General features: G+C 42.1%; 2 protein-coding genes across 2 annotated transcripts; one reads left to right on the forward strand and one right to left on the reverse strand.

The window, feature by feature from the left end:
* The first annotated feature begins 1,037 nt into the window (after positions 1-1,037).
* LOC124314014 (centrosomal protein of 295 kDa-like) lies at positions 1,038-4,046 on the forward strand. The gene is made up of 3 exons (XM_046778957.1): positions 1,038-1,281; positions 1,348-1,878; positions 1,939-4,046. Exons 1-3 carry the CDS (start codon positions 1,192-1,194, stop codon positions 3,673-3,675), a joined length of 2,358 nt encoding a protein of 785 aa, XP_046634913.1. The 5' UTR covers positions 1,038-1,191; the 3' UTR covers positions 3,676-4,046.
* Positions 3,847-20,986, reverse strand: LOC124314039 (glypican-6-like). Its single transcript, XM_046779022.1, has 10 exons — positions 20,315-20,986; positions 12,179-12,370; positions 8,552-8,786; positions 8,135-8,291; positions 7,746-7,911; positions 7,475-7,605; positions 6,688-6,873; positions 6,096-6,214; positions 5,812-5,981; positions 3,847-5,709 (listed from the first exon to the last, which is right to left on the reverse strand). Exons 1-10 carry the CDS (start codon positions 20,508-20,510, stop codon positions 5,264-5,266), a joined length of 1,998 nt encoding a protein of 665 aa, XP_046634978.1. The 5' UTR covers positions 20,511-20,986; the 3' UTR covers positions 3,847-5,263.
* Positions 20,987-21,237: the final 251 nt, after the last annotated feature.

A 21,237-nucleotide genomic window follows, 5' to 3' on the forward strand; every position in this document is an offset into this window, starting at 1 on the left:
TTCAAATCAAGAAAATAGCAAAATAACTTCAAGCAAAAAAAAAAAACTTAAATAAATGTGATATTGCTATCTGATGTGACATAATGTTGACTAAATATTTTTCAAACATTCAGTATGGTAACTCCGTAACATGGGTCTGGTTAATTTTATTTTATCAAACATATTGTAGTTATTATAAGAATGTTAAAGAATTAAACACTATTTAACAAACTTTTCCTGATTAAATTTCTGAATTATGGTTTACATAATAACATAATGAGCCAAAAGAATCATTCAAAGTCACTCAAAAAACAAAATGGGTTTCAAATGGAATGTTGAAACACAATTAGTTGGAAGAAACAGTCTTAGGCTGAACACTGAAATAAATAAAGACAATAACGAAGAGCCAAAAACCTGCAAATGCAGGCAGAGCCACACTCAGTAGTTTGTCCTTGTTGGTTCGAAATTCTTGCTTTCTTTGGCGTTTCTCGCGGGCCGTTTCCTTCGTTTTACCTTTCAGCTGGCGCATATTGCCTACATCAAAATTAAATGAGCCAGTTCTTAGAGAAAATTCAAATATGCATGTAGGTGCATAACTTATATACACTTTAATAGGCAACAACCACACAACCACCTGAGTGTTTCTTCCACTACTGTCTACTTCATCTGGATTTAATGACTGTGGTCTATGTTCATTTGAAACAAAGGAAATTTTTAAATAACTATGTATATTCACCTTATAGGACACAGACAATTTATAAGAGATGACTCAAAAAGAAGGTTTATGAATAACACAAAATAACAAACAGCAATGTTTGAAAGAGTCGCGTTAGAATTTAACGATGACATACGATGACGTTGACAAGCAGAAGAGTGCCAGTTTGGGAGAAAACCATTGTACATTTTCTATTTACACGAAAATATTCGATTTTTTTTCAAAAGATTATTAAAATTAAGAAAACAAATTTATTTTTCTAAAATAATTAAATAACGTCCGAATATTATATATTTATATTTCTGGCTGCAAAGCCTGCAAGTCTGCAACATGTTTCAAGTGTGTTTAGGGCTCGTTCTAAACCAACAGAAATTGGTGGCCACCTTTTTTTGAATGTTTGTGCTTGGAATTTGTGTTGTTTCTTAAAGTGAAGCAATGATTGCATTGGAATTTTATCTATTTTAACAGTTCATGTACACATTTTTTAAAAAACCAAAATGATTCCGGCTGTAAGATTGGCCTCTCATGAAATTGAAGACTTAATGAAAGCTCGTTCCCGAGAAGCACGTTTAAAACGTTTGCATCAGGTAAGATTCAGACTTTCGAGTATACGTTGTCAGTAAAGTTAACACTAAAGCATATACAAATTGTAGGTACGCGAACAGTCATCTCAGTTTGCAAGAAGTATAAGAAATGCAAGAGATGAAAAGAAGGAGAAAGTGCTAAAAAATATGGAAGTAGAGCTGAAGAGCAAAATTGATTCAGAAGTGAAGGCAATAGTCCAAGAACTGGAAGAAGATGTTTTAACCTGTTTGACAAAGTTCGGCAGAGCTCATGCCAGAGCTGATGAAGAAAATGAAGAAAACTATGAACTAGTTCGCCATGATGAGATGGAGAAAAACAGAAAGAAAGCAACACGTCTAGGAAAGGATGCTCTGAAAGAACTCAAGACTCAGAGACATCAGACATCTGTTGAACAAAACAAGAAAATTTTGCTAAGAAAACAAGCCCTTGATACAGAAGCTGTTAGATCTGCTTATGTTGCCTCTTTGCCTCCTGTAAAAGTAGTAGCAGAAACAGTGAAAGAAAATCCACCAAAAGTCATTCGTTTTGACAAATCAACACTTTTCCAGACAGAATATGTAATTAAGGATAAAATTGTGGAAGCAGTCCAAAGCCCACAGGTAAAAGGAATATGCCATGCCATTCATCATTTTATTTATGTAATGAAATTTCTTTTGCAGGATGCTAGACAAGCAGCTATACTGTCTGAAATTGAGAATCAAGAGTTGATCAAGAAAAATGAGAAAATAAGAGCTGAAAATGATAAGAAGATTTTGAAAAGAGGGAAAGAAGCTTTGGTTAAAGAAAAGAGCCACACCAACTATTTACGACTGCTAGAAGAGTTGGACAAAATCGAAAAAGAACCTGACAAGAATTGGGACATCGAGAGCACCGCGACCAACGTTGGCCAGTCTTCACTTGCGTCATCTTCTCAAGCCATTTCACCTTCTAATTCCGTTCCCGAATGCTCAATAGAACTGGAAAAGAAAACTTCGACTGTCGACAATCTTTCAGCGACTCCTCGACCTCAATACAGTGAAGATGTTTGTCGACAATGGTCCTCAGATGACGAAGACATGGTACCAGTTCGAGATATCCTCCCACACAAATCTCTCCCTCCACCAAAGCTGAGTGCCAAGGATTCTCAACAGCTCAACGAAATCGGGAACTTGCTTAAGGAGCTCAAAGCGGAACAGGAACGCTGGATCGCTTCCGATCAGGCCAATGTTGTCAAAGGGCTTGAGTCAAAGCCCAGTTCGAGTTCAAGTTCTATTTCTTCTTCGATTCCATCCACATCATCTACATCTGATGACGGCGTAGTCGTCTTTAGCGACGAAGATGTGAAAATCCGACTTGATGTGACTGAGAAGTCGGATACTTCATCCAACGACTCTCAACGTCGGAAAAATCTCGCCAACGCATTAAATGCAATTCGAAAAGAACGCGTGCAGCTGGATACTATTTTGGAATCCAGCAAACCAGCAAAGCGTCCCGGAATACTTCGAAGGCCAGTTTCTATGCCGGATTCTTGCGCTACATCAACCCCTTTGGCGACTGACAGCAGTGCGAGGAGACAAACAAAGACGGAAGATCATCGAAAGCAAGTTCTGAAACATTACGTCCAAAAGTTACTGGAAATGAAGAGGCAGGACGTCCGGGAGCTCAGCGTTACTACTTCCTTGGCTAGCAACTCGACATCTACACCAAAGTCGCTTGCGGGATCGATTCCGCCTTACCGCCCTGCACCCAACACACCGGAAGGAGCAGAGTGGTCTAAAAGGACAGAATCTACGCCTTCGGCTTACGATTCCCCGTTTTCCCGTTCAGAACAATCAACATCGAAGATCTCGAATGCCTCCTCGTTGCCCTTGGGGGCTGAGGCTTCCGCTTACCGCAAATCGGAAGCCGGAAAATGGGATTCGAGCGGCAGTGGACCCTTCACTTTTGGACCATTGTTAGACGTCTATAACGATGTCTATCAAGCGTATAACCAACGCTTGCGCGTTGTAGCGGAAGAACGGCGAGCCCATCAGCAAACTCCGCCGTGGCAGGAGACGCCAACCGAATCTTCTTTCATGTCGTTGACTCTATCGGCCACGTCCACCGAGCGATCCTCTGTCTCCAGGCAACGATTAAGTGGCTTCCCTATAGATCGTTCATCCTTCAGTGTCGAGCTCTCCCTCTCTTCGTCTTCATCGGGCAACAGTAGCCGCCAGCCAACTTCGGTCCGAGATTGGGACAAACTTTCGCCTAGGTCCCAAGTAGGCACCTCCAGCAGCAGCAGCAGCAGTACTGTATCTGAACTTAAATCAATCAATTTGTCCAGTGGAAGCAGTCAGGACATATCCATGCCGGACGTCGATGAAGCTCTAAGGCGTCTTGGTCTTCCGTCGATGCAGTCCGTCTTGAGGCGCTAAAACATTCCCTTTTCCTTACCTCTTTTTCTTTACATTCAACGAAATTTCACTATTATGAAATCATTCCCAGCCAAAAGAGAAATTCATTTGTCAAAAGAGTCAAACGAGTGGGCTTCAATATTGGAATTTTTTTTTTAGAAAACTTGAGTGACGCGATAAACATTTTTCACATGTCGTTGAAATTATTTATTCACAATATGTCGATTTTATAATGCATCCATCAAAAGTTATGTGTGTGTGTGTTTTTACGACGTGGGACCTGCAGAGAAGAGTTGGGAATAATGTAATAGGCGGGCAAGGGGGTGTAATGTTGATATATGTACAAGACTCAGAATGTGAAATAATAAATTGGCACGCCTTTAATCGGACACAAAAAAAAATGAAAAATAATAAAGTGAAGTAAAAACCGCACGACATTGTGGTTATCGAGAGTGGAGTGAAACATGACCATCACACACGTTGGAACTTGTTTTTTTTTTTTTTGTTTTTGTTTTCTTTTGTTGATTTCAAGACAAGTTCACAAAAATGACACAGACACGACAACGGTGCACTTCAAGAGTCGATTTCAATTCAACTCACTTATATACAAGTACAAACACATCAATTTTTTTAAACTTGATTTCTTACTTGATTTTCTTTCTCGATTTTTAAAAGGAGTTGAAATAGATGAGGAAACATTTCTTGTTATTTATGTATAATAATTAAAAAAAAGAAGGTCAATGGCGGTGAACATCTCTGTACTGTGCGCGCAATAAACTTGCAACAGATGGCGATCGTCAACCGAATTGTATACTTGTGAAAATCTTTTTCCTTTCACACGCCGCCTCAGTGCCGAGTGAGATGCGGGATTTTTTTTTTCTTCTTGTTTTTCCCCAAAGAAATCCAAGAAAAAATGTATTTAAGGAGGGGGAGAAGTTATACACACATACGACTCGCAATCTGCCAAGCTCTCGATTCCTTCTGTTGCTTCTCTTCTCACCTTTTTTACTTGTTTCGTTTGGCCGTGACTAGAGAACTAGGCGCCATTTTTTTCCATTATTGTCTTTGCTCCTCTTATCTAACGTTACGTCGCGTCCACATTTCATTTTTAAATATTCCTGGCCACAGATGTGGAACCGTCCTGCGATTGGTGGGGGGCATTGAAATATTAAGCTAGCTGATTTCAGAGTTTTAAAAAGTATGATCATTATTACGGGAGATTAAATAAACTATTACGGGGAGGATGTGGATTTTTGTCCGTGCAAAACCTACAGGGGAATTTGTTGGTGTTTTTCTCAAAAAATGTACAAAGTGAAAGGAGAGAGAGAAAGAAATAAGCCAATAAGGGAAGGAGAGATGCCCGAGTGAAGAAGTTTTCGTCGCTGTCTCCAAGGCGCGCTTACTTTTGTCTATCGCCCTGAACTTATTTATATATTTATAAATGTATACCTGTGGCTTGGCTTTGGCTCCAAAAGAATAAAAAAAGGAGGCGAGTGAAGAATTAAAAAAAAAAAAAAAAAAAAAAAAAAACAAATACAATAAAAACGATCACAAGCATGCGGAAACCCCCCCACAAAAAAATAAAAATAAAAATGTGTCGTGAAACATTTTAGAACATGTTACCGAGCCACATGACGACAATAGGCACGAGATAACTGGTCAGGGCTTTGTTGGGGCTCAGCGACTGTTGAGTGCTATCGGCCGGGGGAGCAGACGAAGCGGTGGGAATCTTATTCTCCGGTTTGGGAGCAGTTCCGCCCGGCGTGAATTCAATATCGTCGTCGTCCTCGTCTTCATCCTCGTCTTCGGAATTGCCGACATTGTTTCTAGGAATGCCGTCGTAGTTTTTGGGTTTGCTTTTGGGCTGCTGTCGGTTGGAATCGATTCCAGACACCGAACCGCCTCCGCCGACGCCGCCTCCGCGGTTGGCGTTGTTCGTGTTGTGACCGTTGCCGGGGTGCTTACCCCGCTCACGGTCCTCGTCGTCGTCCTCTTCCATCGATCCGGCTCCATCACCAGAGCCGCTTCCACTTCCGCTGCCATTGGAAACGGAATCTATATATCAAATGGAATTGAAAGGAAAGAGAGAGAGAGAGAAATGATTGGCTGTCGTTGGGAATTGGACATCAATAAAGCGTGTTGTATTATTATCCTTACCGTCCCATTCGACATCCATTCCGTTGTACGCGTTCTCCAATTTGTTGGTTATCAGTCGCAGCGTGAAAATTTGATCATTGACAAGAGTATTGGGTCGACTGGCGTCCAGCGTCACTTCGGGATTGCCCGCCTGAGCAGCTACACCGTCGGCCATCAAAGCAGCGGAATATCTGCCAAAAATGGAAAAGAAAAAACGAATCGAGCGTGAAAAACCAACTCATTGCGGCCATTTTATCGAGCAAACGGAAATCGAATGATGACTGGGCTGTTAATTTTGCGCATACCGAGCTCTTTCGCTTCCATTCCAGCAGTCTCCATCGGCACTGCCGGCCAGCGGGGCCAGTTTCTCGTGGGCGCAGACAGTCTGCGGCAGCTTGGACCAATAACCTCGACTAGATTTGACCTGCCAGAGAGACGAAAGAAAGTTTAGTTACAATCAAAATGGACGCAGTTACAAGGTAGCAGCAGCCTCTACGTAGCGGAGTAGAGAGAGAGAGAGGAATAATAGGGTGGGCAGACTGACAAAGACTTTTTCCTCTTATCGGTTTAATCTCCCGGGCAGTCGTCGTGGAACAGCCGAGAGCGACGAACCCTCTTTTTCTCCTACTTCATTTTTCTTTTATAGTAGGTAGGAAAAAGAAGTAGAAGAGTGCCTCTTTGACAATTCCGGTTGACTGAACCCGACCAGAGATGTCGCCAAAAAGATTTTTTTTTTTTAAAGGTCTGAGGTGTAGCACCGAGTCCGACCTCCCCCCTCCTCTCCACTTAAGAACACACAACCGAAAAAATCGTAGGGATGAAGTAGGAGGCGGAGTGGCTGGATGTATTTTGGCTGGAGACAAGAGTAGAGAGAAAGGAGACAGCTTTAAAGCACACCTTCTGTTTAATGTCACGAACGAGGCGATCGAGTGACGTGCCAGCTGCCGTAGTGGGACGAACGTTGGCGCCACCAGTTCCAGTGCCACCACTGCCGGCCCGATCAAATTTCACGCTCTCGAAATTGATCTCGGAGGTGGTTGCACTGCGTTTGCCCAGCCGTGGTTGTCCGCATCCCTTAAACACCTAGAAAATACAAAAAATGAAAAAAAAAGGGGAGAAAATGAAACAAAAATGGACTCGAGTTATTAGAATAACACAACAACAATATCTGCCACACATCTGCTGGCTCGGACGGGAAACCCGATGCTCAAGCTGCGACACTAGCAGACGGAATTACACCGAGGACACAAGCACGAGGCCGTTTCTCTTTTCATTTTTCATTTTCACTCGTCATCAACACCACAATGTCGCCTAATGGCAGCTGTCATGACTTTTCAATCTTTGCCTAAAAATAAGCTGTGCGCATTCATTTGGCTTTTTCTTCTTCTTTCGTCTTTTGAATCTCGCGGGGCGAGAAAAGCCACAGACGATTGTGAAATGCTGAATCATCTTTCTCGTCCCTCATATACCTTCCTTCCGACACCCGAAAAAAAGAAAGAAGAAGAGATATTCAAACAACAACTTGGCGGACAGCCGCAAACTCCCACAACGAGCCACAAATCATCATTGGTGAGAAAAGGAAATGCATCAATAACAATGATTTGAAGGAATTGAAAAAAAAAAAAAAAAAATCAAGAGAAATTAAATACTAATAACAAAAGTCGAAAAATGTGTGGGTATTTACCTTTTGAGAAATCTCGTAGCCGTTCTCCTGGAAATTCATAATGGCGTCAGAGATTTTGATATCGATCGGATCGACAACCAGTTCGATGTTGAAAGGTCCCAAAAGTCGATCGGCCACTTTCATCAGAGCATCTGCATAGCACACACACACACACAAAAGATGAAGAATTGAAACGTCAAAAAAGAGATCTGGCTGGGCGATGGAGAAAATCAAAAGAGACAGGCAGAAGAGAGTTCAGTTGTCTGGGACCGGTGGAAAAATAAAAACGTACCGACATAGTTGTCCCACTCGACTCCGAGATCGGCGTGATACGCCAGACAGCCTTTAAAGACGTTGAGGCAGTAATGACCGCACGGTTTGACCTCGCCGAGACCTTGGCAAACGGGGCACATGGACATTCGCATCACGGCGCGCATGCAGTCGCCACTAACTTCCAACTGTTGATGGTTCGTTTAAAGAAACAAAAAACAGAAATCGATTAAGAAAAAAAAAAAAAAAAGAGAAGAGCGTGAATCGTTAAACAACAAAAAAGAAACGGTTCAAATTTCCGGTTTAACGAGTTTTATGCGCGGTGTGTATGTACTAGTCGTTAGTCTAATCATTTCAATAAGAAAAGAAAAACTGGGGCTGATGCATTGTCTTGTGCTTATTAGTTATTACCGATTGCATCTTGGCGATGACGTCTCGTCCGACATTGAGCGCTTGCGTGAACGTCCTGGTGGCGACGAACGAGCGCTTGACTTGCACCGATAACTTTTTGGGTACGTCGCCGAATGGCTTCAACTCCTTCATGTGCGTGTTGACGCAGATCAAATACCTTTTAATGGGCAAGAAAGGGAGAAAAAGAGAATAAATAAATATTAAGACGAAAAAAGTCATGTCGTAAACGGGAGGCCATCATCACAGAGAGAGCGAGCAAACTACTACGTAACAACAATAACTATATCCAAAGGTTATATCTATCCTAACCGATCTTATGGCGTCTGGGGGTAGTTATGTTTAGAAACTAGAAAGATATTATTATGGCCTATAATAAAGTAGTGCGGTTGCTTTTTTTGTTTGCTTTTTTTTATATACTTGTCGTCGAATCGAAATTGGGCGTTCAGAACGGTAAACATGCGCTGGTAGAGGGCGGTAAAGAAGTGATCCATGGCTTCTTCCAGGTCGAGTTTGCCTCGAGCGTAGTAGTCTTCCAGGTCGCGGAAGAGGTCGGTGAAGACTTCGCTGTTCTGCTCGTAGAGGATGCCATAAGTCCGTTTGAACATGTCGTGGAAATCGCGTTTAGAGTTCTCCAACAGCTCACGGAAGAATTCTAGTGGAAGAAAATGAAATGCAAACCGGGGGAAAAGAAAAACACGAAATATTAAATACAGCCGAATCCAAGCAACAACACGTTTATGTTTATTAATAGTCTCTCCCTTCTCCCACACACACACAAAAACGGTTTTGATCTTTTATTCATTCGACACAAATATGTAATCAGACATCATTTGTCAGCATCTCTATTGATGAGCTGTCAGATGAGAAAAAAGCTGAACCGTTTCCTTTTCCCATCCGTATAGTCGAGAAAGAGATTTCATCCATTTTAGAACAAATTTCATCGACTTTGCAAGAGGCCCCGATTGGTCGCTGGCCCGTATCTTTTTTTCTTCTTTTCCGTCTCGACAAAAAGCGGCTAAGCCCTAACAGCACAATGTACTCCCGTCTAGAGTGTAATATATATATTAACGATACGTGAATGGTGTGGTTCGGGTTATATAGTGGCCTAATCCGCTTTTTGCTTGGCCCTTATTTCCTACACGAACCGGAGACTGGAAAGAGGGGGCTGGCCGGGAGCTCTGCCCAATTGCCTACATTTCTCTCTCCTTCTCTCTGTGAGTTGGGCCGACAGAAGAAGAGAATCGCTCGGTTTCTTTCTTCTCCAAAGCCCCCACGATGTGTTTTCTCCCGAAGGCAGTGAGGCACAAGTCAGAGAGAAGCGGCGTGAACGGAAAAAGAGAAGAAGAAGAAAAGAAGAAAAACGGGACACAAAGACGCTGTAGGCACCGATCGTTCGATGAGAGGCTCCTTCTTGACTTGTGTGTTTCCTTGTGCAACCCCCCCCCCCTCTCCTACCACCTCCTGCCTACCTCCTGCCTCCCCCCTCAGAAGAACCAGACGGCAATTTTATAAATCTAAAAGGAGAGAGAGAAAAACAAATCCGACAACTTGAAAGAGAGTCCCTGTGCGGGATCAACGGCCACAGGAAGGAGCGCTGCGGTATATAACATAAATATTTAAATCGCCGAGAAAGGCAAGTGTACACACACAGAGAGAAAAACCGAGCGAGTCCGTCTGACACTCCTTGGGAAACGTTGGGGGAAAAAGAGAACGAAAGGGGGGAAAAAAATGTCTTAAGAAATGTTGTTGAGGATGGAATAAACACATGTCACGTGACATCAATCTGGGGCTCTCGCCGGAACGGAACTCACAAGAGAGTCAGCCGCCATCTTGGCATCTTCTGGGATCCTTTGGGATGTTGGTAACGATGTTTCATCTCGTGCAAAGGGAGGAAAAGAAGAAGAAACAACGCAACAACCTCTTTTCATCCCAGTCTGATGGAGGGGGGAAGAAGAAGAAGCTGGCGGAGATGAGGGGGGCTATACAACATCATCTTGGGCCTCTCGACTCTGCCCATTTATACGTTTATCTCGTATGAGAATCAATCATCTCCTGTATAAACGTAAAAAAGGAGGGAAAGAAGAAAGAAAGAGAGAGAGAGAGAGAGAAGAAACGCCATTAAGTCGAGCCGAGCGGCTTCGTAATAAATGAACGTAATCACGTCAGACAACAACAAACACGGGGCGCGGAGGAGAGCAGACATTCCTGCAGACGTTTATGGCCCGAAATTGAACCGTATAGTTACTATACTGCCATAAAAAGAAATGGAAGAAGAAGAAAAAAAGAAACAAAAACAAAAAAATGGAAAGAAAATGTCGTTCAGAGTGAAATTTCAAATTCTTTGATTACATAAAACTCGTGGGTTCTTTTCTTTTTTTTTAATAACAACAACAACAACAACAAGAAATGAAAATCAAGAAAAACTTTGGAAAATTGTTGCTAAAAAGAGAAGGCTTGCGGCTGGCCAGAGGAGCTCACACACAACTGATCACGTGCTGGCCTCGGTCCTGCCCATGTATAGCCATCACGAAGAGAACCAGCAGAGAGAGACCCGCAAGAGAAGAAAAGGAGAGAGATAGGGCCCGGGATAACGTATGTGAGTTGTCGAGGAGGAGAGGGGAATAACATGGGGAAGTGGAATTAGAAATACCGCAGAAGAAGATGCTCCCATCGAGATTGAACGAGATGGAGGAGGGATTCCTTTTCTTCTCTCCACTACAACAAGACACGCCCGACTCCCCAAAAACCAGATACCCTTATTGTACGTGTGTGTTGTTACACGTATGAGTCACAACATTTCACCGAAAAATCCCCATTCTTTTTTTTATTTATTTATTTTATAAAAATTGTGTTTTTCTTCCTCAAAATGTTTTTCTTCAGATATTCCTCCAGACACGACTGGAACCTGTCGGTCGGAGCAGAAAATTTTTCTATCTGGGCCTTTTTTCTCTCACGCACATACAGACTGTCACAGACACACACGAAAACACCTGTTATTCATTACAGTGTAAAAAATGAAACGACTATCTTATCTGCTGGGCGAGATGACAAAAACGTTAAGCCATTTTGTGTAAACAGTCAATATTATCACTAAACGAAAAGAAGAAGAAACAAAAAAAAGCAACTATTGACAGAAAAGAAGAAGAAAAAACTGTTGCGGTCGTGTAAACAGCAACGAGCTTCGCTAACCGACGATATTTGCCCGGCAGGGACGATCAAGAGAAACAAAAAGAACGAAAACTAAAAAATACTAAAATAAAACAAAATAAAAACGATGAAAACAGACTGCCGAGTGTTTAACTGAAATGGCCACTGGGAAAAAAGGAAGAAAAAAAAATAAACTAGAAAGACGTCATTTGAATATCAAAGTTTCTTCTTCTTCTTCTGGATTTTTTTATATTTATTTTTTTGTTAACTACGAGGTGATTGAATAGTGGCCCCCCTCCCCTCTTCGGAAATCTCAAACAAGGGAAATGATGGATGAACCAAGGGCGCGTCCCAGGAATGTCGACTTGTTTCTCTTTAAGATTTTATTTCGGTGGAAAAATGTATTCCTCCAAAGTGGAAATATAAACAAAGTTCTAATTAAGTGGCCGAAAATAGAAAAGAAAAAAAAAAACGAAACAAGCTCAAATTGACAAGGAGGAAACATTTCCATCACGAAAACTCTGGGGATGCAATAATAAACATCCGCGACGGATTCCGATGCCATTAAATATACTACCGTATCAAATTAATAAATCTTTCTTGATGTTTTTGGATCAAAATGTTGCTCGTCATCCAGCTCTACTCGAAAAAAAAAAAAAACATTTTCTTTTTCCGACTGTTGAATTTAATTAAAATGAATAAGAGTCACGCGAGTGAGTTGAGCATTCCCGCCACCAGGCAGCGCAGATGGATGAGGAGGGCCCCTCTTTTTCATTTTTTTATTATTTGGTATTTTTATTTGGTATTTTTATGATGATGATTATGATTTTTTTCTCTCTCTTTCTCTGTCCGGTCAATAAAAAGAAAATGAAAGAGAGAGAGAAAAAGTATGATTACCGTCAAATTTCTTGGCTCGGGCGGCGAAGGTGGCCGACAGAGAAGAAGAGGCGTCTCGCACCACCAGCTCGTACTGCTGCCGGCTGGCGTCGTTCAGCCGGTTCTCCATGGCCTCGGTGCAACATGTCGGTTGTGATGATTCCGCCGCTGCGCTGCCGCTTCTCGATCCGCAAAACCGCAACTGATGACTTCCTACAAGCAAACAACCAGAGAAAAAGAAAAAGAAAAAAATTAGCCAAAAAATGAAAGAAGATAAAAAGGAAATGGCCGTAGCATTTACACAAAACGAAAATAAAAGGATATAGAGGACAAATGAGTCAGATAAATGTTTTCTCTACTCGCTTTTTATACACCACCGGGCATTAGGTGTGCCCTTTAAGCCGTTTAGAACGATGATTTACAGCCGAAACAAAAAAAAAAAAAAAAAAAAAGCCGGACGACGGTCGGGACTTTCTATTCTCCTTTTTGTGGGGGTTCATTCAAACAAGAAAAGAAAGAAAAAATACTTCCTTTTTTCTCCTTTCGTCTGATTCTTTTCTTTAAATTTTTCTTACAAAGGCGGCGAAAGAGACAATGGGAGGAAACCAGCGTGTATAACGAGATTAATTAGCGCCTGCGCCCAAACACCTCATTTTCTCACACACAAGACAGCAGTGAATTGTGTACACACGAACAAGACACACACACAAAAAAAAGAATGAAGTATTTTTATTTTTATTCTTCCCTTTTCTCTTTGATGTTGTTCCTCGGCTGCTGTTTGAATTGACACTAGGTGGCGTACCCCGTGAATGTCGAAAGCAAAATAAAACCCTTCCTATTCCTTAAAATTTGAGAGTCGGACTCCCGACGGCCCCAGTGATCGGTTTCCAATTTCTTCCCCAAGGCTTAAAACCGCTTCAAGTCGTTTGCTGGTGTGCGATACAGGCCACTGCCGGCCGGCCTGCCCGGCTCTTATCGAAACAAAGTACTGTTACTCCTGTCTAGGAATCGGAAATAGCAACAACAACCGACTAAACAACAACAACAATGAACCTGCCTTCTTTCTCTTTCACGTACAACCAGTCGGCTCTCAACAATCCTTCTCTCCGGACACACACACACACACACACACACACGAGAAACACAGCCATATGGAGCCGTGTGATAAGAGGCCGCCGCCGCCGCCGCGTGCGGGAAAGAGAGAGCCCCCGTCTCCCATTAAAGGGATTGGAAAAGACAAGAAGAAAGAAAAAGAAAAAGAAAAAAAGGAATGAAAATGAAAGGGCCTGTGCGAGCGCCCGTTTTTACGTCGGTATACGGTCATCATCATCATCAGAAAGAAATTGAGAGAAGGTCCTGGAATTTGAATGGAGTTGGCGCGATGGATGCAGAGGAGGAGGCGGCGGCAACAACCATGACTGTATAATATCAAACGCACACACACACATGGGCAAGTTGATGATGAATCCAGATTGACCTACTTTCGCAATTGGATACGCGATCCTTGTGCTATTACTCGGCTTATTATTTTGATATTCCCTCGTTGAATTTCGACTGGCTTGGCTGACTGAGCACTCTACCGGCCGCAAGTTATTTGATGCATCATCAACAACATGAGTTGCGTGTGTGTTCATAAAAAATCGATCGTTGGCTCCCATCGACCCTTCTACCCAACTCAATTCCGGGGCCTTATTTCCTTCCATTCACATAATGCTCTCTCTCTCTTAGGGTGTTATAGTGCTGCCTCCCATCCACTTGCTTCAATTGCAATCGACCAAAGAGAAAAGGAAAGAAAAAGAAAATCAACCAAACTTGAGAACGTAATCCAATTTAAGTAGTAAAACAAAAAAAGGAGGAAGAAGAAAACAAGAAAAGTCAATTTCCCTCAAGGAAAGAAATCAACGTCGGGGCTTTGGTATTCATTACACGGTTGAGAATGTCTTGCACTTCTCCTAGTTAACAGGGTGGCATACAAGTGAAGGAGGGGTTGACATGTATTTCAGTATCAACTGTACACACAGCTGTATAATGACTTCCGGAAATTCAGGCTCATGCCAGACATATCGGAAGTGACCTCCCCTCCTTCTCCCCCTTTCTTGGCCCCTTCTTCGTCTAAACAAGAAGTAAAAGAAGTCAAAGAAAAAGGGGGATCACTTGAAACCGTTTGCGATTTTTTAAGGTCTTGGTTCGCTCCCCTTTTTTGTAGGGGAAAAAAAGATTCTTATGGCGATATTCCGAATCGAGTTCAGTCGATTAAAACGTCAGAAAAGATTCCCAGCCCAGCAGAGCCTAGCTCTCAATATTCCAGCCACCTCTTGAAAGACAATAAACAATCGACAAGTTGACAGGGGCCTGTCCGAGACCCCAAAAGGACCCCCAGTCGAATAAACTTTGGGTTCAAAAACATATTTCCCAATTTTTTTTCCCCCCTCTCCACCATCTGCTCCTACGCACGTATAAATATCCCAGTATTTATTATATTATATATATAGCTACGCTTAGGGTATTAGTCCCAAGATGGATGAGATGGCATTGGTGGTGGTGTGGGATTCCGTGCCTTTATATATTTATTTCCATTTTTATGATTGCCTTGTTGTTTCTTGCCTCTTTGAAAAAGAGACATTTCTCTCTCTCTCCTTTTCAACTTTGTCGTCTCCGAGTGTGTGTGTGTGTGTGGGAAACCAATAAGGGGTCAGGATGAAACGCGTTTCGGAATATATATCCCATGCATAAAGTAAGGGACCAAGGCAAAAAGGAGGATTTAGAAGCCGAAGGGAAACGCAATGGATAGTCCCAAGTATATATACACCATACCCGTAGTTGGGTGGTACATTATACTATAGGCCTTGCGCCTCCAATATATTTCCCCACCGAAAAGGGAAGATGAAGAAGAAGAAGACGAAGAAAAAGACATTCCACACATTTTCCCATTCCGGAACGAAATCCGAAACGACGTGAGGGGCTGATGGGCTCCGCGGTACACACACACACACATTGGGTGGGGTTCCAATAAGAGTACCACTACATAAGGTGCATACATAGGTGTGTGCGTGTGTTCCCCATTTCTCTCTTTCGATTGCGACTACCCCGTATATAATAAAAGGAAATAAAAACTGAAAGAGATCTACAGATATTCTTTTACTGGAAGGGGAAAAAGGTGGCCCTCCCAAGGGGACCAAATGCAGATAGATGCCCGCCACAGAGAAAGATCCAAGCTATATAAGAAATCAAATGGAACTGTAATGCAACCAAATGGTTACACGCAGAGCCCACCAGAGTTTTCTCTCTCTTAACTATATATACATAGCCCAAATAGGTATAGAGAGGGGGAGACTGTGTGTGAGAGAAGGCAAAGTTATTGATTAGAGAAGAAGGAACGAGGAGGGTGGAGAGAACAGCAGCCCCTTTTTTCTATGGTGGAAACATTGGGGGTGATTCACAGAGGGTGTAGGCTCTTCTAGAGTGTGTGTGTGACTCGACTAAGAAGAAAAAGAAAAGTTCTAGGGTCGGCCGTCCATTTTTGGGAAGACTGTTACAAACGACTGGATAGAAACAAACAAGAAGAAAAACCTTGGGCTGTACACAAACAGAAAGAGCGAGAGAGAAAAAGATGAAAACTAACAGATAAACTTTTGCCTAGCTACTTCGCTGAAGAGAAGAAATGCGCGCCCACAGGAGAGAAACATGTCGGCTGTTATTTCTTTCTCCGGTGAAATTCCTTCCGTCACCAGACCCAGCCAAGGTTCATTAATAATTGTCTACAAGAATCAAAACGACTCAATGATTTAAGGGGCGAGCGCCACGCATAGTATACGGCCAGAGAGAAAATGATGTGTCTTCCGGATTTTTGTTTTGTTTTTCTTCTTTCACACAATTCCAAAACGTCTTGATGTATTTATTTTCCCGACATGTCAACAAAAGAAGGCGACACGTGTCAATGACAGATTTCAATTATTTTTGAATATTTAAAAAAGAAAACGACAAAACTTTTTTTCCGGAAGACTCAGGCCCAGCTGTGCCTGACAAGACCCGACCCAATATCGAGTGGAACGCCATTTCAAGCGTCAAACAAGACACGGTCAAAATGAATTGAAAAAATGAAAAAAAGAAAAAGAGGGTGGAGGAACGATTGAATTCGGGCGTTGACGTTGTCCAACTATTTTTTCTTCTTCTTCGTTTCCATCGGGTCGAGTAACATGCGTGTTTTCCTCTATTCATCGTTTAGGAATTTTCGTCGAGACTTCTATTTTCGGACATGGACCGGTTGGAACAGACCCCCCGAAACGAAATGAAAACGTAGAAAAAGAAAAAGATTTTTTAGGCTAACGCAATGTTGACACGGAGAGGAACCATCCCCCCCTTCCGTCTTTTCTTTTTCTTTTCTTCCATTCGACCTGGGTTGACCAGCTGCCGGATCGTTCCAGTCCTATATTCGAAATGGACTCGGGAGGTCGATCAAACAGGACCATATCAATGTCTTTTGTAGAGTAAACCAAAGCGCGCACATATATATTTTTAGCTTGCTCCTTGGTATAGTTGTCCTGCCAGTCCTGTTCCTGTCTCAACTGTCTGTGTGTATGTGTAATGTAGACAGACATGACGGACACACGATGGGGGATCCAAACAAGACAAACTCTCTTCTCTCCAGAGTCTCAACTTCATTCCTCCGCTTCTGTTCCGTACAAGTTGGACCTCAAACGCTTCGAGGCGAAGATCGAAAAAAGGAAGTTGTTGGTTCCAGAAATACTAACTAACAGTCGCCAGAGCGTCTAGGAATAAAACAGCAAGTTCTATTTCCAAGAAAACACCACAATAAGCTCGATCCACACGTACGACAAGCGAGAGGAAACAAGAGGATCGTGATGATGCTCTTGTCTATGTCTAGTCCCTGTGTGTGTGTGTGTAATCAACACGGTGGAACTATTCCGGTAAACGGAATAACAAATACTCGGTCTAAGCTTAGACCCGAGGAATTGGGCACTCGGCACCTGGATGAACACACGTCACGTCTCAAGAAGGAGAAACATTTGTCTAGAAAAACGGGCCATCCAACGTGTAATAAAGTTAAAGGGGGTTCCATTCGAAAGGGGAACAAGTCGGCGGCGCCACATTGATCAAATGTGTTCCCCCCATCTTCATTCGACAGCTCCCAGAAACCCAAAAAAAGAAGAGGATCGTTTAATTATTCATGATATTCGGAGCGGCTACAGACACCGTTAAATAACAAACGAGCGAGCAGGAGCCTCATCCATATTGAAATGAGAGTCGAGCGGAGTCAAGAAAAGAATTTCAGCCGGGAAAGAAGAAGAAGAAGAAAAAGAGCTTCATATTTCAGGTGTTTGTTTTATAACGTTTGGGTTTGTGTGGTTATCGATGAATAAGCCAGCGCCTCCTCCTCCTCATTATGAATGCCGAAACAAGACTCGTTTATGCACACACAAAAAAGAAGAAGAAGAAGAGGAGAATGTGAGAGAAGAAGAAAAGAAAACCGAGGCAATGGGAATCCAGCCAATTTGTAATCAACGTTGCACCACACAGACAACAGACATTACTTTTCAGAGACGCCATTACCCAATCGGACACTGGTTCCGTCTCCATCATTAGTGCGAATGGATGTCGACACTTAACAACAACAAGACAAAAAAACAAAACAGACTATCCAAAAGACAAGACGGAGAAGAAGAGCCACTTTTTCTTTTAAGGAACTCTTCAATTGCTAAGAGAAAATGCTCATTAACCCCCGTCGATTTTCAATGTCATAAATATATGACTTTTTCTTTTTATGATTGGTCCCCCACCAACTAACAAAAAAGTTCTCATTCTTTTTGTTTCTCCCTGAGGTTCGACTACAATTTTGTTTCATTAAGTGGAAACTTCCTAAACGAAACAACTCCGGATGAAAAAACTTACAAAAAAAAAACAACCCTAACAAAATATAAAAAAATGGTAAAATAATGATGGAAAAAAGAAGGAAAAAAAAAAAGGTACTGTATAAGTTTTTTTGTTCCGTAAGGTTAATGCCCGGACACGTACTTAATACACTCTCAAGAAGAAAAAAAAAAACTGTATTTTTTTTTCTTCCTCTTTTTCAAAATCCAGGAGCCCCTCAAACCACAAAAAGGTAAGAAAAAAAATTAAGTACAGACTGCAATATACGTGTACAGAAGGTATACTACAAAATCTAAATGGAGTAGGGGTGGTGGGAGGAAACAGTTGTGTTTCTCTTGTTGAAAAAGTTTTTAGTAGGAGAAAAAATACGGGTCAAACATTTGAACAGCTGGGGACTTGAGCCTGCAAATATTTCACCCTCTCAGTGTACCCAACACTATTTCCCCAAAGGTTTTTCATTTGATATTTTTTCAAAGCGGAATAGGTCGAGAATAGGAGGAGTTGTGTGATGACATTCTGACGGCCTAATTGGCAGGGGGTGAACACGCTCATTTCTTTCTTCTTCTTCTCTATATACTCCCCAGCAGGTACACACTTACTCAGGTAGCTACTTTCTTTCAATGACCCCCCCCCCCCTCTATCTCTGTTGTTAAGATGCACTTCTCTAAAAAAAACTATTTTCTTTTTGTTTCAAGATAAAGAGAAAAAAAAAAGACTTAACGAGAAAAGCTCAGAAGCTTAACTCGGGGATTTATTTATTGTTTTACTTTTCGCTTCTTTCTCTCGTCCGTACTGGATAATGAATGAATGGCAGGAATTGATTATCTTTTACAAAAACCCAACCCACCATCCCCCTCCCTCGGTCTTAACGAAAGAAATATCAGCTGCCGAATGTTTTCCAACAAGAAAATGAAGAGAATTTTTCTTCCTTTTTTATTGAAATTTCAGCTGTGAATTGAAAAGGTGCAAACAGACGAGATAGAAGAAGAAGGAAAAAAAATCTTGGTGGAAAAGAGAAAAAATTCCATGGAATCGAATCCGGAATTGGACACGGGTAGCGGAGCCGAAAATTTTCAATGGAGCGGAAAACGTTTCGACACAGTGCCGACAACACAACGAGGCGTTCAGGAGGAAACTTCTCGGATTTCAATTAACAGCCTCTCTACTTCCCTTCCATCTCTCCCCCCTCTTTTTTCTCTTTCACTCTCCATCTACATAGAGCATTTAAAAAAGACGTACAGCTATTTACCACAAAACCAAAGTTGGTAGCAGCAAAAGAGAGAAAAAGTCCGTCTCGAATAAGAAGAAGCCGGATGGGTCCTGTCACATTTCATTCGACCGAGAAGCTCTTTTGATTTTATTTCATTTTTAGCCGCGCCCGAAATATGACAAGTCTATGAAAAGAGTCGATTCCAGAGAGGAGGATGATACGGACCGAGTAAAATAATAAAAAGGCCTTCCGGCAGCAACACATAGTCAACGACTTGGAAAAACACGTGTTAACGGCGTACACACACAAATATAAAGAAGCTTTTAAAAAGGAAATGTTCGGCTTTTCCCGACAAAGGTAAAAGAAGAAGAACACGTCAAGTGAATTTCTCACATTCAATAAGTTTCTGAATGATGATGGAATTGTTGAATCAAGAGAAAAGTACCGCCGAAACACACACACACACACGTGATCGATAAATTAAACGGAACCTCCAAGTCATTTCCGTCAACCGCAAAAGACGCAACAACTCGAGTGTCTGTTGTGAGACGGAAAGACTTTATTCATCCGTTTTCTCAATAGGCACTCGACATTCAAATTGGGATATTAAATAACCGGCTCGTAAAATGTGTAGAATTTTTGTGCTTCTAATCATATGTACACACGGCTGCAATGACTCCTCCTCTTTGAACAATGGACATCCACAATCTGTCTCTTCTTCAACAGCACCTGGATTCCCGCTAGAGCCGGTTCCCCCTTTTACTAGTTTTTTTTTTCAACTGCCTGTTTCTTTTTTTGTTGCTTTGCACTCACGATACGCACGGCTTCACATGATTATAGTGAAAATGGTGGTGGTGCGACTGATAACTGGCATTCAACATTGGACTAGTTTGAACGATCGACACGACTACATAGGTGAAGACCCGTGCATCAAAATGTCAATTTTTATCGTTTCGAAGCAAACAAATAAACGAAAGAATCCACTCATCAATCAAAATAACCGACCGGATATTCAAGGTTACACACACAAAATTGGTGGACAAAAGGTTTTGATTTACCTGCTGGGATGGGTAAATTGGATTGTGGCACGTCTCGGTCTGGCAATCCTCTGGCCCGATAGGCCGAACGAACTGATGAACAGGTCACGTTGTTGTTACTGGGTGATGTCGGCAAGGAAGCGTTGACCAAGACGAAGGAAATCAGCAACAAGAAACACCATCGGTGGTGGGCATGAATAATTAGTGAAGAAGCCATTTCTCACTCAGAACTTGTTGCTTTTTTTCGCACGACGAGCCTCCCAATGGCGGGCGCAAAGAAGAATGGTCGCAGTTAAAAAATCACAAAGAAAATTTTTCAAATCTCCCCTTCTTTTTTGTTTTTTTCAAACGGCCTTGGAATGTTTTCGAGATGGAAATTTATACAAATCACTCCCGGCTGCCGGACGGATGAATCACCATCGTTGTTGTTGTTGTATGTTTCTTTTTTGGTTTCAACTTTTCTGTTTAACAAGTGACCCGAAATGCACTCGTGTTGGATGATGAGAGAAACGGAATTTCCACAATTGCCGACCGAAAATGAAATGTTCTTCCTCTTCGGCTTGGGAAACGAAACGGCGAATGAAGAAGCGTGGGAGGACGCGGCAGGACGCACACGCGGACCGATCGTTACTTGACTCTCGACTGAATTCGACTCACAATTTTTGCTTAGTGTCTCCCCCCTCCAAAAGATACACACACACAGCACGGCGCGAGCGTCATGGCGCCAATTGTTGTCTGATGCCTTCAGGCCGTAGGGGAGGAGCGATAAATAAAATGAATAATAACCTTTACTGCCATCTAGCGGTCGAGATTGGAAACTCGATTGAAACTTTCGAAATGTCAAATGGGAAAATGCGGGTGTTTCAAAGGAGTTCTGTTTCGTTTTGGTTTCGTCGTTAGTTTCGGCACTTCGTTTGGAGGCAATATTACTGAGACGAAGAATC

This window comes from Daphnia pulicaria, chromosome 10 (genome assembly GCF_021234035.1).
Source record: "Daphnia pulicaria isolate SC F1-1A chromosome 10, SC_F0-13Bv2, whole genome shotgun sequence".
Taxonomy (NCBI): domain Eukaryota; kingdom Metazoa; phylum Arthropoda; class Branchiopoda; order Diplostraca; family Daphniidae; genus Daphnia; species Daphnia pulicaria.

Bases quoted from the DNA above. Each gene is read 5' to 3' on its own strand.
- LOC124314014 (XM_046778957.1), top strand. From the start codon at position 1,192: ATGATTCCGGCTGTAAGATTGGCCTCTCATGAAATTGAAGACTTAATG. The intron at 1,282-1,347 runs GTAAGATTCAGA...TACAAATTGTAG, and splicing joins GTTTAAAACGTTTGCATCAG to GTACGCGAACAGTCATCTCA. The intron at 1,879-1,938 runs GTAAAAGGAATA...TTTCTTTTGCAG, and splicing joins AAGCAGTCCAAAGCCCACAG to GATGCTAGACAAGCAGCTAT.
- LOC124314039 (XM_046779022.1), bottom strand. From the start codon at position 20,510: ATGGCTTCTTCACTAATTATTCATGCCCACCACCGATGGTGTTTCTTG. The intron at 12,371-20,314 runs GTAAATCAAAAC...GTTTGCTTGTAG, and splicing joins CAATTTACCCATCCCAGCAG to GAAGTCATCAGTTGCGGTTT. The intron at 8,787-12,178 runs GTAATCATACTT...TTCTTCCACTAG, and splicing joins CCGAGCCAAGAAATTTGACG to AATTCTTCCGTGAGCTGTTG.